Source organism: Phyllobates terribilis, unplaced genomic scaffold (genome assembly GCF_046119375.1).
Source record: "Phyllobates terribilis strain yellow unplaced genomic scaffold, ASM4611937v1 Scaffold_11__3_contigs__length_659146591, whole genome shotgun sequence".
NCBI classification, from domain to species: domain Eukaryota; kingdom Metazoa; phylum Chordata; class Amphibia; order Anura; family Dendrobatidae; genus Phyllobates; species Phyllobates terribilis.
Window position 1 is genome coordinate 38,313,032 of NW_027362771.1, and position 16,937 is coordinate 38,329,968.

The following is a 16,937-nucleotide window of genomic DNA, read 5'->3' on the forward strand; positions in this document are numbered from 1 at the left end:
ATGACTGGTTTGCACACTCTTGGCATTCTCTTGATGAGCTTCAAGAGGTAGTCACCGGATATGGTTTTCACTTCACAGGTGTGCCCTGTCAGGTTTAATAAGTGGGATTTATTGCCTTATAAATGGGGTTGGGACCATCAGTTGTGTTGTGCAGAAGTCAGGTGGATACACAGCTGATAGTCCTACTGAATAGACTGTTAGAATTTGTATTATGGCAAGAAAAAAGCAGCTAAGTAAAGAAAAACGAGTGGCCATCATTACTTTAAGAAATGAAGGTCAGTCAGTCCGAAAAATTGGAAGTGTCCCCAAGTGCAGTTGCAAAAACTATCAAGCGCTACAAAGAAACTGGCTCACATGAGGACCGCCCCAGGAAAGGAAGACCAAGAGTCACCTCTGCTTCTGAGGATAAGTTTATCCGAGTCACCAGCCTCAGAAATCGCAGGTTAACAGCAGCTCAGATAAGAGACCAGGTCAATGCCACACAGAGATCTAGCAGCAGACACATCTCTTCAACAACTGTTAAGAGGAAACTTTGTGCAGCAGGCCTTCATGGTAAAATAGCTGCTAGGAAACCACTGCTAAGGACAGGCAACAAGCAGAAGAGACTTGTTTGGGCTAAAGAACACAAGGAATGGACATTAGACCAGTGGAAATCTGTGCTTTAGTCTGATGAGTCCAAATTTGAGATCTTTGGTTCCAACCACCGTGTCTTTGTGCGACTCAGAAAAGGTGAACGGATGGACTCTACATGCCTGGTTCCCACCGTGAAGCATGGAGGAGAAGGTGTGATGGTGCTTTGCTTGTGACACTGTTGGGGATTTATTCAAAATTGAAGGCATACTGAACCAGCATGGCTACCACAGCATCTTGCAGCGGCATGCTATTCCATCCGGTTTGCGTTTAGTTGGACCATCATTTAGTTTTCAACAGGACAATGACCCCAAACACACCTCCAGGCTGTGTAAGGGCTATTTGACCAAGAGGGAGAGTGATGGGGTGCTACGCCAGATGACCTGGTCTCCACAGTCACCAGACCTGAACACAATCGAGATGGTTTGGAGTGAGCTGGACCGCAGTGTGAAGGCAAAAGGGCCAACAAGTGCTAAGCATCTCTGGGAACTCCTTCAAGATTGTTGGAAGACCATTTCCGGTGACTACCTCTTGAAGCTCATCAAGAGAATGCCAAGAGTGTGCAAAGCAGTCATCAAAGCAAAAGGTGGCTACTTTGAAGAACCTAGAATATAAGAGATATTTTCAGTTGTTTCACACTTTTTTGTTAAGTATATAATTCCACACAGGGTGGATAAAAATCAATGTTTTTTTAAAAAAAATCAAAAAAATCGGATTTTTTTGATTTAAATCGGATTTTTTTCAATAAACTGCTTTTTGAGGAAAATATTTTACCATCCAAAGGTTCTTCCATCATGAGATAAAGCTGAGTTGTTTAACTCAGTAGAATAAAGGCTATATATGTGTAACATTCACAATGCCATGCTCTTCCAGAGGTTTCTGTAGGATTAGTGGGCAGTTTCTCTCCTATATTATCACAGACGCTCGCTTTACTTACGCAGTTCTCAAAACTGAATTCGACTCCGCAGAGGTCCCAGCCTCTTCTTCACGGCAAAAATGTTACAACATGAACAGAGTTGAGAAAAAGACCTTAATCCTATTGTTCTACAAACCTATGAATACAGAATCAACCCTTTCAGTGCCAAGTCCAAGAAGTTAGACAATATGTTTCTGATTGTTTGGAGTGGAATAGATCTGCACAACACAAGAAGAATGTGAATCTAAGTGTGAGGAGGAGGAAGGGCAAGCAGACAAGAAAATGAAAGTGAAACTTTGAGCACAATACTGCAGCATAGCCACAGACAGACAAGTCTGGATCTGTTTGTGTGTACGATCTGAGGTTTATTACATTCTTTCCTTATAATGGCAGCAGGCCGTAAAAGAGACCCAGTTTGGGAATATTTTAATGAAGCTCGTTCGCCTATCGGTAAGGCAGGCATGCGTGCAAAATGCCAACGATGCAACAAAGAGATGCAAGGCCTGGTGGCGCGAATGAGGCAACATCCTGAGAAGTGCGGTGATGAAGATGACCAAAGAAACACTTCTGAATAGGCAGGATCTGTTGGTAAACATTTTTATTGAATCTTATTTCTAAAGACTGAACTGTCATGTGTGAGAAAAATTATATTTCTTATTATTACTGCATGTTACTGTCATTTGGTACAGTTATGAAGAAAAACAAATATTCCTTTTGGGGCAGGGGCAGTGATGTGTTGTGTACAATAAGCAGAAATTGTATAAACAATAAAATAACAGCATTGACTTTTTTTGTTTAGGGGAATTCATGGATTCTGGAAACTATCCACCTCCAAGATCACCATCATCCTGTTCTACAGTTTCAGAGTTATCCATCCAGGATAGTGCTTCATTAGCAGCAGCATCATCATCAGACACCCACAGCCACATATCACCATCACCCAAAAGGAAGAAAAAACCTTTACCTCCGGGAACCACCATAGATAGGTTTGTAATAAGAACTAGCAGATTAGAAAAAGAGTTGATTGATGAAAAAATTGCCCAGTTTATTTATGCAACGAACTCTTCTTTCCGTCTGACTGAGAACCCACATTTCATTAATATGGTTCAGTCACTGAGACCAGGATACAGTCCACCCAGCAGAGCTGATGTTGCAGGGAAACTGCTGGATCAAGTGTATGACAGAGAAATGGAGCAATGTGCAACAGCTCTGGAGGGTAAAATTGTTAACCTAAGTATTGATGGGTGGAGTAATGTCCACAATGATCCTATTGTATGTGCTTGCATAACAACAGAAGAAGGTAAAGTCTTCCTTGCACAAACAACTTATACGTCAGGAAATGCACACACAGCAGAATACTTACGAGAAGTGGCAGTAAAAGCTATAACAACATGTGAACAAAAATTCAAATGTCTAGTACGCAGTTTGGTCACTGACAATGCTGCAAACGTATCCAAGATGAGAAGAAATTTAGAAGAGCAGGGAGGGAATACAAAGCTGCTAATAACATATGGTTGCAGTGCTCATTTGCTGCACCTCTTAGCCAAAGACTTAAGTGTTCCAGAAATAAAGGCTAATGTTGTTGAAATTGCTAAATACTTCCATAATAATCATTTTGCTGCAGCAGCTCTGAAAAGGATGGGTGGAACCAAGCTAACGCGCCCACAAGATGTTAGATGGAACTCTGTGGTGGACTGTTTTGAGCAGTATATCAAAAACTGGCCTATTCTGATGACACTTTGTGAAGAAAATCGAGATAAAATAGATGGCACTGTCACGGCCAAAATCCTCAACATTGGGCTTAAGAGAAATGTTGAACATATGCTGAGCTTCCTGAAACCCATCTCTCAAGCTTTAAACAAAATACAGAAAAATAGCTGTTTTATTGCGGATGCTGTTGAAATTTGGAAGGAACTGAGTGAACACTTAAAAACAGAACTACACATGGACATAATTAAATTACAAGCAGTAAACAAACGAATGGGACAAGCACTGACTCCAGCTCATTTTTTGGCAAATATTGTCAATATCCAATATCAGGGTCAAAACCTAAGTGCTGAGGAAGAGGAGTTAGCTATGACATGGGTATCCAGCAATCATCCATCTTTAATGCCAACTATAATAAACTTCAGAGCTAAGGGGGAACCATTCAAGAAATATATGTTTGCTGAAGATATTTTAAGGAAGGTCACACCAGTAAACTGGTGGAAGTCACTTAAGCGCTTGGATTTAGAGACTGTTCAAGTAATGATTTCACTTTTAACAGCAGTAGCTTCTTCTGCAGGCGTTGAAAGAATATTCTCTTCCTTTGGACTCATTCATTCTAAATTGAGAAATCGGTTGGGACCCAATAAAGCAGGAAAGCTTGTTTTTCTTTTCCAGATTATGAATAGGAACAAAGAAGAAGATGATGATGAAGATGACGACGAGTGAGCTACAGAGGACAGCAGGGACAGTAGTATTTAAGTTTTTCATGTGTCGGCTGGGCTGACAGTCTAAGTTTCTTAAAATATATATATATTTTGTTTAGCCAAATTAGTTAACAAACATGGATGTTTGTTTAAGCAAATAACTTATGCTGTAATGTTGTTATTGTTTCAGTTGAATAAATCTATTTAAGGCTGAGTTCACACGATGCGTTTTTCATGCGTTTCTGCGGCGTTTTTGCAGTTGCGTAAACGCCGCGGAAACGCATGAAAAACGCATGGTAGAAGGGCAGCAATGTTTCCCAATTGAAATCTGCATGTGCTGTGCCCATGATGCGGATTTTTCCGCAGCGTAAACGCTGCGGTCAAAAATCCGCAGCATGTCAATTAATTTTGCAGAAACGCTGCTCTTTTGCCGCCATTGACTTGCATTAGACCGCATGGAATCCGCATCACTGTATATGTTGATGCGCTTTTCATGCGGTCTAATGTGCGGATGGTACCCGGGTGTGGAGGAGAGGAGAGTCTCATCCAGACCCAGGTACCATTAAAAAAAAAAGAATAAAATAAAAAATATATATATTCTCACCTTCTGACGGCCCGCGCAGCACTCCTGCTTGATTCCCCGCACTTCGCGGTTGAATGAAGAAGGACCTTCGCTGACGTCAGAGTCATGTGACGGGTCACGTGACGCTGACGTCGGAAGGTCCTAAAGTCTTCACTGCCGGCAGCCGGGACCGAGCGAAGCCGGACACCGGGGGCCATCAGAGGGTAAAGTATATATTTATTTTTTATTTTTTGACATTCACACACTATATAAATCCATGCCGGTTGCATGGATTTATATAGTGTGAAGTTGACAAGCACTTTCCAAGTGATGCTAAAATCGCTTGGGAAGCGCTTGTCAACCCGCATGCGGAAATGAAAGTGAAGACCGCTTCATTTCCGCATGTCCCTGGCAGGAAACCGCATGTACAATCCGCATGCGTTTTTTCCTGCCAGAGAGATGCAGAAACGCTCAGGAAAAAATCCTGAGCATTTCTGCATCGTGTGCACATACCCTAAATTGTTATTAAGGTCAGGATTATGTTTCTCCTTCCTAAGTACAACAGAACAGTGGTGTCCAAATATGAATGATTAACCCATTAAACTGGGGAGAAAAAGTAATATAAAAAGTGATTCTAAAAATCTTCATCTACTTGCATGTTAAAGTAGCAAGAACTAGTTTAGGTAGAAACTTTGATTTAAATCACTGATTTAAATCAAGCCTTACTGACTAGTGATTTAAATCGTGATTTAAATCAGTTAGATTTAAATCAAATCCACCCTGATTCCACATGTGTTAATTCATAGTTTTGATGCCTTCAGTGTGAATGTACAATTTTCATAGTCAGGAAAATACAGAAAAATCTTTAAAATGAGAAGGTGTGTCTAAACTTTTGGTCTATACTGTATAGATACACACACACAGTATATAATCTGTAGCTTTGTTGCCATAAAAAGAGAAAGGCTCAGACACACTTCTTGCACATCGGCCCCAAGCGGTAAATGTCCGCCACTATGTACAAGTAATACCGTGATCCCCAGTGTCATTATGCACAAGAACTCTGCAGAAGGTATAGTGTACAGTCAATATAGAGATTTCCGGTGGCATTGTACACAGGAGCTCTTTAGATAGTACACTGTGTTCCAAATTATTATGCAAATAATATTTTCTCAGATTTTCCCAAATTACCTATATGAATTGCAGTCATTGTAATTTTCCAGTCAAATAACTATTAGAGTACAATTGAAAGGTTTTTGTACAAACTGCCCATGATAACAGTATATTTTTTAAAAAATAAAAACTCAAACTGCACTCAAAATGCATGTTCCAAATTATTATGCACAGCAGAGTTTTCAACCTTTTCATTTTAATAAAGAACAAAAAAATGGTCATTTTTGAAATTATAAGCATTAGCAGGTTATTACATACTGAAATCAAACAGTTTTCAACTCAAAACTTTATTCTAGGTGATGTTACATTTGCACATAGGACCCCTTGTTCGAAAGGAGCTTCTGAACTCTCTCGTCCATTGAATTTGTCAGGTTTTGCATGGTTTCTGCTTCAATTGTTTTGCAGGAGGACAGAATACCCTCCCAGAGCTGTTGCTTAGATGTGAACAGCCTCCGGCCATCATAGACACTCCTTTTGATGATGCTCCAGAGGTTCTCAATGGGGTTGAGGTCAGGGGAGCATGGGGGGTCACACCATAAGTTTGTCCCCTTTTATGCCCATAGCAGCCAGAGATGCAGATGTGTTATGTGCAGCATGAGACGGGGCATTATCATGCATGAAAATGATCTTGCTGCGGAATGCACGGTTCTTCTTCTTGAACCATGGAAGGAAGTGCTGTTTGAGAAACTCAACATACATTATGGAGTTCATCTGTACCCCTTCAGGGATCCTAAAAGGACCGACAATCTCTCTCCCCATGATTCCAGCCCAAAACATTACTCCACCTCCTCCTTGTTAGCGCCGTAGCCGTGTTTGCATGGGGTGTCCATCAACCAGCCATCCTCCACTCCATCCATCTGGACCATCGAGATCATTTCATGCATGATAATGCCCCGTCTCATGCTGCACATAACACATCTGCATCTCTGGCTGCTGTGGGCATAAAAGGGGACAAACTTATGGTGTGGCACCCATGCTCCCCTGACCTCAACCCCATTGAGAACCTCTGGAGCATCATCAAAAAGAGTGTCTATGATGGCGGGAGGCAGTTCACATCTAAGCAACAGCTCTGGGAGGGTATTCTGTCCTCATGCAAAACAATTGAAGCAGAAACCATCCAAAACCTGACAAATTCAATGGACGAGAGAGTTCAGAAGCTCCTTTCGAACAAGGGGTCCTATGTGCAAATGTAACATCACCTAGAATAAAGTTTTGAGTTGAAAACTGTTTGATTTCAGTTTGTAATAACCTGCTAATGCTTATAATTTCAAAAATGACCATTTTTTTTGTTCTTTATTAAAATGAAAAGGTTGAAAACTCTGCTGTGCATAATAATTTGGAACATGCATTTTGAGTTTTTTAAAAATATACTGTTATCATAGGCAGTTTGTACAAAAACCTTTCAATTGTACTCTAATAGTTATTTGACTGGAAAATTACAATGACTGCAATTCATATAGGTAATTTGGGAAAATCTGAGAAAATATTATTTGCATAATAATTAGGAAAACAGTGTATATAATGTAAATGTACAGGTAAATCCAGTGATCACCTGTCCAATCTCCAATTGAGGTAATTCTCTTTCTCCTTCATCCGGCGCAGACAGCTTCTTCCAACCACGACTGATTTCTGTAGAATGGCTGATCGCTTCTAGGTTACACTCTTCACTCCCCGCCCCCCCAATTCTACACTGCGCCTGATAAAGAAAAAAAAGTGTGATACTGCTGCCCTGGTGCCCTACACAGTGCTAGTACTTGCCTTTTGTTCATCCCACAAAATAAAATATTATTTCACTAGTGATGTTTCTCTTTATGACCCCTTCACATTAGAAATGTCCTTCTCTGTGGCCCTGATACAGATCTTATCTGCTTTAACGTGGTGATGCCCTGGTACCTATCTGAGCTGGGCATACGTTTGGAGGGCAGAGGCTGGGCATGGCTGGGCATATGTTTGGAGGGCAGAGGCTAGATATGGCTGGGCAGATGTGTGGAGGGCAGAGGTTGGGTATAGCTGGGCATATGTTTGGAGGGCATAGGCTGGGTATGGCTGGGCAGAGGCTGGGTATGGCAGGACAGATGTTTGGAGGGCAGAGGTTGGGTATGGCTGAGCACGTTTGGTGGGCAGAGGCTGGGCAGATGTTTGGTGGGCAGCGGCTGGGTACGGCTGGCAAATGTTTGTAGGGCAAAGGCAGGGTAAGGCTGGGCATATGTTTGGTCGGCAGAGGTTGGGTATGGCTGGGCAGATGTTTGGAGGGCTGAGGCTGGGCAGATGTTTAGAGGGTAGAGGCTTGGTATGGCTGGGCATACGTTTGGAGGGCAGAGGCTGGGTATGGCTGGGCTGATGTTTGGAGGGCAGAGGCTGAGTATGTCTGGGCAGATGTTTGAAGGGCAGAGACTGGGTATGGCTGGGCAGATGTTTGGAGGGTAGAGGCTGAGTAGAGACTGTGTATGGCTGGGCAGATGTCTGGAGGGCAGAGGATGGGTATGGCTGGGCAGATGTTTGGAGGGCAGAGGAAGGGTATGGCTGGGCAGATGTTTGGAGGGCAAAGGTATGGCTGGGCACATGTTTGGTGAGCAGAGGCTGGGTATGGCTGGGCACATGTTTGGTAGGCAGAGGCTGGGCACATGGTTGGAGGGCATAGGCTGGGTATGTCTGAGCAGATGATTGGAGGGCAGAGGCTGGGTATATGCTTGGAGGGCAGAGGCTGGTCACATGGTTGGAAGGCAGAGGCTGGGCACATGTTTGGTGAGCAGAGGCTGGGTATGGCTGGGCACATGTTTGGTGGGCAGAGGCTGGGCACATGTTTGGTGAGCAGAGGCTGGGTATGGCTGGGCACATGTTTGGTGGGCAGAGGCTGGGCACATGGTTGGAGGGCATAGGCTGGGTATGTCTGAGCAGATGATTGGAGGGCAGAGGCTGGTCACATGGTTGGAGGGCAGAGGCTGGGCACATGTTTGGTGAGCAGAGGCTGGGTATGGCTGGGCACATGTTTGGTGGGCAGAGGCTGGGCACATGTTTGGTGAGCAGAGGCTGGGTATGGCTGGGCACATGTTTGGTGGGCAGAGGCTGGGCACATGGTTGGAGGGCATAGGCTGGGTATGTCTGAGCAGATGATTGGAGGGCAGAGGCTGGGTATATGCTTGGAGGGCAGAGGCTGGTCACATGGTTGGAGGGCATAGGCTGGGTATGTCTGAGCAGATGATTGGAGGGCAGAGGCTGGGTATATGCTTGGAGGGCAGAGGCTGGTCACATGGTTGGAGGGCATAGGCTGGGTATGTCTGAGCAGATGATTGGAGGGCAGAGGCTGGGTATGGCTGGGCAGATGCCAAGCTGCCCCTGACGAGAGGCTCTGCTCTGTACATAGGATGACTATCCGCCACCTGCTGGCTCCTCCCGGTGAATGGCGGCACCCAGCCATGTCCCGAGAGCTCAGCCTGGAGCGCACGTTACATGCCAGGTGCCCGGTAACCGTGTGTCCTCTATGGTGAGTAGAGGGCGGACTCCACGGCAGGTTGGGGAATGGCAGCCCTGGGACTGGCCAGGGTCACCCTGTATGGGTGTCACCGCACACAGGCCGCCCCGCACTTCCTCCGCCCGGCGGGTGTATACAAGTGCTGGTGACCAGTGCAGACACAACCGTCCTCAGCACCGGCCGCCACCGCCGGGCTCATCCTCCTCCTCTTCCGCCGCGCCGCCCGCCTCCACCCGGGAGCGCCAGCCATGCGCGACTATGATGAAGCCACCGCTTTCCTGGGGGACTGGGGACCCTTCCAGGTGACCATCTTCTTCCTGCTCAGCGCCAGCATCATCCCTAATGGCTTCACCGGGCTCTCCGCTGTCTTCTTGGTCGCTATCCCTGAGCACCGGTGCCTGGTGCCCGACAGCGCCAACCTGAGCCAGGCATGGAGGAATGTGAGCATCCCCCTGGAGGAGAAGGACGGGCAGCAGGTGGAGAGCAGGTGCTGGAGGTACAGGCTGGACACCCTGACCAACTACTCAGCGCTGGGGCTGATCCCGGGGGTGGACGTCAATGTCAGCGCCATCCAGAGGGAGAAGTGTGTGGACGGCTGGCAGTATGCCCGGGAGCTGTACCACAGCACGGTGGTCACCGAGGTCAGTCAGCGGCCCCTCTGTCTGTCTGTCTGTCTATTGGGGTCGGGCTTTATATGAATGGAACCCCTGACATTTGGGACATCTGTGTTTGCTGTCAGTGAATAGAAAGTTTTTGTTTTCTGTTTAAATCTATTGTCATAAGTACCCCACAATGTATGCCCCATGACATCGTGCCCAGCTAAGCCAGACACCCCGGGTGCCAGGGCTGATCGCCGTGCACTGAACGATTGTCCGTCCAGCTGCCATCATGTGAACATTAGGGCTGAGGTGGGCCAGACCTCTGCGATGGGCAACGAGGTGTGTGCCACCTGTGGTCCTGAAAGTTTACTACAATGTATGGCTGGTTCACAGTCCGTATACAGACCACAATGCCTGGACTCACCACAGGTATCCCGACCTGAACTTACAGTCTTGTATATCTTGTGAGGCTATAAATTTGGACCCGTGATCAGTTCGGGCATTGTGGTCTGACTGTGAAATACGCCAGTGTGAACCAGGCCTATTAGAGTAACGTACAGTGTGTACCACTTTAAAAAATGGCCAAAGTCAGGGAATTCAATAATAAAGATATTCAATCCAGTTACTACAAAAGAGACCAACACCACTTTCAGTCCTGGCAGAGACCACGGCCATTGAATTAATAGTGAGAGAACCAGTGAGTATGGACTCTTTTGTTATTTTATATCATTCCTTGGCTTTGGCTAATTTAACCTCTTTAAAGTATCACTGACCGTAATCACAGATGTGGACTCAAGGGTTAATATCAAACATTTAAAGATCACCAATCCTATGGATAGTAGGTAATACTTGCACATCTGGAGTTATTTAACCACTAGGACCCCAGTGATCCTGAGAACGAGGCTCTGAAATGGAGCTCTGTGCATACATGGCCCCACGCTCTATTTGTTATCTATCTTACTGTCGGAGATAGCAGAGTTCTGTACTCCGCCATCCACTGTGGTCCCATAGAAAATAAATGGATTCCAACTGGGCATGTCAGAGCCCCATTCTGGGGATCGGAGGGCGTCTCAGCACTAAAGTTGGCTTGTGATTCTAGGAATCATGGAGTGGTGGTAGCTTTCATATACAAGAAAACTCCTCAGACCCATATACATATTTTGGATATCATTCACTAGTCTGCCCCAACTTTTTTTCTAAACTGTACAGATACTAAATTAACATAGCTCTTACAAGAACAGAATAGACACAATACTGTGAATGGCCAATGGACGTCTAATCTTACCTGTCTGCATAACTGGAACCTAACAGCAAACACACCGGCTGAGCTGCTATGCTCAGTATCGACAACAAACCTTGGCACTGAAGCTACCGAACCTCACCTGCAATGTGCCGAGTGGAGTCACTGCCCTCCACAGATTTGTTCTTTAGTCATTTGGATGTTAGAAATGGTAAAACACAGACGCCCACATACCTAAAAAGAAAAGGACATAATTTGTGCCAACGCTTTAATGTACTCACTTCTACTCTTCCACTCCATAGTTATCACCTTAATGATAAATTAGGAAAAAATTACACAAAACACAACCTTTTAAAGGAAACTTGTCGTTAGATTCAGTCTGCCCAAACTACTGGCAGCATAAATCAGACACTGGGTGCAAGATCTTTTATTCTGAAATGCTTTGGTGTTTTCAGTCAAGAACATACTTGGAAAAGCTATTCAGGGACCATAATTTATCAAGACTGGCATTTTGTACACCTACGTGAGCTGTGCGCTGTTGTAAGATGCATTAAGAAACGGGGGCATATTAATGAATTTGGAGCATCTTTCACCTGCCAGAAATGTTACGACTGGAGTCCATTTTTGGCGATATATACACCACCTTAGTGTAAATTATGAATTAATCAGGCACGCTTGGTCAAGCCCTTTCCAACCCAAGCGCTATCCTTTTTCTAAGAGTTGCAGAAGTGGCGTATAAGCGCCAAACATCACAACATTTTTGAGCAACTTTAAGTTTCACAAAAATTTTGCAACGTTTCAACATTATACACCAAAATTGTGATTTTAAAAACACCTTGATGAAACAGACTCTTTTTTTCAGATGACTAATTCTTCTTTTTTGCCGCTTTGACTAACGGGTCTCTCCCTGTGTTAACTCATAGGGAGAGACCTGTCAACTGGGGTGGGGCAGGTAGAAGCCGGCCACAGGCCACGCCATATGAGTGATCCAAGAAGCATAGTCCCTGGCCGGGGTCTGCAAGCATGTTTTTGTCAGAGTAAAACATACGTGGCCTTAGTCACACAGCCAGTCTTTCATGTAGCCCGTTATACAGGCGGTATGAATCTGATGACAGGTACACATCTCAATTATAGCTGAGAACAGGAGAAGACTGTGGCAAATGTCATTTAGTGTTGAATTCTGCACAATGACTTTTTCTGCTCGTTAAAGCTTAATGTTGCAATGTGAATGTATTTTTTCTTTGTCTTTTTAGAAGGCAGTTATGATTAGTCTAGAAAATGCGACTTTTTTTGGCACTATTATTTAGGAATACATTTAGAAATATATTGTAGTTCTTATTAAAAGGTTAACCATGCCCTCTCTTCTCATCATGTTTGTTTGGACTTCAAATAATGGCATAAAATACTGATAAATTTGCTGCACTCATTTACCACAAGGAAGTGACGCAAATTACACAGAATTTTGTGTTCAGACGCAAGGATAAGTGTCTGCCACGGTTTTGTAGCCTGCTGGCATAAGGTTTGCCAAATTCACTATGATGGGACTGTCACTACATAATGACTGTTCAAACCAAGTACAGGCGCTCGGTGCTTCATGGCTGGGCCAATCATTTATATACACAGTACAGACCAAAAGTTTGGACACACCTTCTCATTTAAAGATTTTTCTGTATTTTCCTGACTTTGAAAATTGTACATTCACACTGAAGGCATCAAAACTATGAATTAATACATGTGGAATTATATACTTAACAAAAAAGTATGAAACAACTGAAAATATGTCTTATATTCTAGGTTCTTCAAAGTAGCCACCTTTTGCTTTGATGACTGCTTTGCACACTCTTGGCATTCTCTTGATGAGCTTCAAGAAGTAGTCACCGAAAATGGTTTTCACTTCACAGGTGTGCCCTGTCAGGTTTAATAAGTGGGGTTGGGACCATCAGTTGTGTTGTGCAGAAGTCTGGTGGATATACAACTGATAGTCCTACGGAATAGACTGTTAGAATTTGTATTATGGAAAGAAAAAAGCAGCTAAGTAAAGAAAAACGAGTGGCCATCATTACTTTAAGAAATGAATGTCAGTCAGTGCGAAAAATTGGGAAGACTTTGAAAGTGTCCCCAAGTGCAGTTGCAAAAACCGCCAAGCACTACAAAGAAACCGGCTCACATGAAGACCGCCCCAGGAAAGGAAGACCAAGAGTCACCTCTGCTTCTGAGGATAAGTTTATCCGAGTCACCAGCCTCAGAAATCGCAGGTTAACAGCAGCTCAGATTAGAGACCAGGTCAATGCCACACAGAGTTCTAGCAGCAGACACATCTCTACAACAACTGTTAAGAGGAGTCTTTGTGTAGCAGCCCTTCATGGTAAAATAGCTGCTAGGAAAGTACTGCTAAGGACAGGCAACAAGCAGAAGACACTTGTTTGGGCTAAAGAACACAAGGAATGGACATTAGACCAGTGGAAATCTGTGCTTTGGTCTGATGAGTCCAAATTTGAGATCTTTGGTTCCAACCACCGTGTCTTTGTGCAACGCAGAAAAGGTGAACGGATGGACTCTACATGCCTGGTTCCCACCGTTAAGCATGGAGGAGGAGGTGTGATGGTGTGGGGGTGCTTTGCTGGTGACACTGTTGGGGATTTATTCAAAATTGAAGGCATACTGAACCAGCATGGCTACCACAGCATCTTGCAGCGGCATGCTATTCCATCCGGTTTGCATTTAGTTGGACCATCATTTATTTTTCAACAGGACAATGACCCCAAACACACCTGCAGGCTGTGTAAGGGCTATTTGACCAAGGAGAGTGATGGGGTGCTACGCCAGATGACCTGGCCTCCACAGTCACCAGACCTGAACCCAATCGAGATGGTTTGGGGTGAACTGGACCGCAGAGTGAAGGCAAAAGGGCCAACAAGTGCTAAGCATCTCTGGGAACTCCTTCAAGATTGTTGGAAGACCATTTCCGGTGACTACCTCTTGAAGCTCATCAAGAGAATGCCAAGAGTGTGCAAAGCAGTCATCAAAGCAAAAGGTGGCTACTTTGAAGAACCTAGAATATAAGACATATTTTCAGTTGTTTCACACTTTTTTGTTAAGTATATAATTCCACATGTGTTAATTCATAGTTTTGATGCCTCCAGTGTGAATGTACAATTTTCATAGTCATGAAAATACAGAAAATCTTTAAATGAGAAGGTGTGTCCAAACTTTTGGTCTGTATTGTACGTCAGTGTACAGGTAATACAGGGATCACCAGTGACACTATACACAGTAGCCTGTGTATAGTATGTAGGGTATAGTGTCAGTGTGTTACCTGTAAACTGGCACTATACCCTACATACTATACACAGGCTCCTGTGTATAGTGTAACTGGTGATCCCTGTATTACCTGTACACTGGCTCACCGGTGACATCTCTAGTTGATGTCTTTCATCTTCTTTTTTCTTGTTCATCCAACACAGACCGCCATCACTTCTTCCAGTCGGAACTCGTGTCTCCAGAAAATAAGTTATCTAGAGCACCACTTCCAGAGCAAATTCCCCAATTTTTCCCTAACTTCTACAGTACACCAGATGAAGAAAAAAAGTGACATAGTGTCGCCCTACACAGTAACAGGACCCCCTCCCCACTGAAAAGAGTATCCTCAAACATAAAATACATCAAAGCATGTCCCACATCCTGCTCCCATATGTACTCCATTCTGGACACCATATGTCCTCATGTGTTCTCCCATCCTGGCCCCATGTGACTTCATCCTGCCCACATGGCTCTCCATTCTGCCCCCATGTCTTAAAAAAAAGTTCCTCCTTACCTTGCCGCCGTTCCAGTGGCGACGCTCCGTTGATTTGAAGCGCGGACACCAGCCAGTCACAGGCCGGCACTGATGTCATACGAAAGCGATGTGCGCACTGACGTCAGCTGCTGGCCTGTGATTGGCTGGCAGCTGTTAACTATTGCTGTTCGGGAAGGCTCCCGCACGGCAATAGATGTAAAGTGAATCTGCGTCTGAGGACGCAAGTTCAGTTCGCTGGGGACCAGTGAGCAGATGGAGGGGGTCTGGGCCCCTGTGCTCAACGGGCCCCATACTACAGTAAGGGCAGTAATGCCCTGATAGCTTCCCTGTGCTTTGCTAAGCTTTACCCACTTTTCAGGAAACTTGGTGTAAAAATGGCAAAAGATTTTTGTGCATCTTCCTCTTGCGTAAAAATGGGTGACTTTTAGAAGCCAGTTTTCTTGCATAATGTGTTTTGAGGATTTACCACATAATATATCAGAAAAATGAGGAACTTTTCATTATACTCCGATCAAGTGATGTTTTCATAAGAAAATCCCGCTATGTGATTTTGGTTTGTACAATCACTCTGCTAAAATCGCCTTGTGATTGTTTCCTGTTGCCCCATAGACAGAATATGTCTAGACAGTATATAACCTCCAATGTGTAACGGTGGGAGTCCCCTCCAGTACCCTGCTCAGTTATCGGATCAGTCTCTCATAGATTGTACATTAGAATGTACCTTGTTAAAAAATGCATTATTAATGATAACAATTAGTAAAAGGGTGTGTTTTTTCCCCAAAGTAGTGCCCCATTTGTCCGTGGCCCATGGTTGGTGTTGCAGCTCATCTTCCTGATGCTAAATAAGATGAGTTAACTGTAATGCCATAAACAGACTTGCCATGAGTGGCTTGGTTCCTGGAAAAAGAGACTTTTTTATTTTTTAATCATTGACAACGTCTTTAAGGGAGTTCTTCTAATTTGGCAATAGGTGATAACTTGCTGACTGCTGGGGGTTTGTCGGCTGGAGTGCATACGCAGCTACCATTGTATTGTATCCAGGCATTTCAGAGCCCTGGTCTATGCATGGCTGGCTGTTTGACCACCCAAACCACTAATCCACATTTTATCATATTTCCTGTGGAGTTGAGATAACCCCTTTACAATCATGGCTCCACAGTGATCACAGTAAAGGGGTGTTCTCAAGTTTGAACGTTATCCCCTATCCATAGTATAAGGGATTTTTTGATCACTGGGTGCCCGAACGCCTTGGCTCTGGCTGTGAATGGAGCAGAGATTGATAATATTCTTCTAGGAGTACATAAACATATACCTACAACTTTTTATGTCAGATTATTTGTGATCTGTAATCACAGACACACAAGGGCATGCAAATCTGTGCAAGAACATTTCCAGAGATATCACATGAATATTTCACAGCCGCACGGTGCAATGACCCACATGTAATCCCTGTGTAGCCTGGTATAGAGAAAATGAAGAACAGAAGACTAATAAAATCACACACAGTAAAATTGTAAGGCCAGAATTAGTGAGGATCCTTTTGTGACATATTTCCCTAGATCTCAGGTGATCGGCGATCACAGCTCCTACTAGAAGATTCACCAAGATCATGTCAGTGGACGTGTTAGTTTTCACAGCTAGTTCCATCTATACAGTTTATAGGACAAGCTGTTAATCTGTCCTAACAAGAAAGATGCACAGGTGAAGACGTGGAGTGAATAATATTAAGTATGTCATGACAATGCCACCTGTCAATGGATGGGGTATATTGGGCAGCAAAAAGCGGGGGAAAGGAGCTAGCGTTAGGATCTGAGCGAGGAGCCAAATTGAGATGGTCAGATAATTTCCAACATAGCAGGAGTCGCCAGTGTATGTCATACCTAGTACCGGTAAACTGGCGGCAGGGTAATGGGCGTCCACGGCACATTGATGTGCATGAAGAGTGGAGACTTGCCCGTCTCCTCCAGTCCCACAGAAGAGCAATGGTGGCCCACATTGCTAAGAATGGTCCTTGCTGGATGTCTTCAGAGTTCATGACTTGATGGGTCCAGAGCTGTTTTAATGTTATGGCTGATGTGTATATATAGCAATCTCCAGTGACACTGATGAACTGATTATTTTTATAACACTGAAATAACTTT

General features: G+C 44.3%; 2 protein-coding genes across 2 annotated transcripts in view; both read left to right on the forward strand.

Moving 5' to 3' along the window:
• The first annotated feature begins 1,657 nt into the window (after nt 1-1,657).
• Nucleotides 1,658-4,217, forward strand: LOC141164979 (uncharacterized). The gene is made up of 2 exons (XM_073650639.1): nt 1,658-2,134; nt 2,346-4,217. Exon 2 carries the CDS (start codon nt 2,354-2,356, stop codon nt 3,977-3,979), a length of 1,626 nt encoding a protein of 541 aa, XP_073506740.1. The 5' UTR covers nt 1,658-2,134; nt 2,346-2,353; the 3' UTR covers nt 3,980-4,217.
• A 4,723-nt stretch (nt 4,218-8,940) lies between these two features.
• The window catches only part of LOC141165533 (organic cation/carnitine transporter 2-like), a 60,439-nt gene continuing 52,442 nt past the window's right edge, over nt 8,941-16,937 (forward strand). Inside the window, exon 1 of the mRNA XM_073651206.1 lies at nt 8,941-9,802. Coding sequence (XP_073507307.1) covers nt 9,410-9,802 — 393 coding nt within the window. The 5' untranslated portion in view covers nt 8,941-9,409. The remainder of the gene's footprint in view (nt 9,803-16,937) is intronic.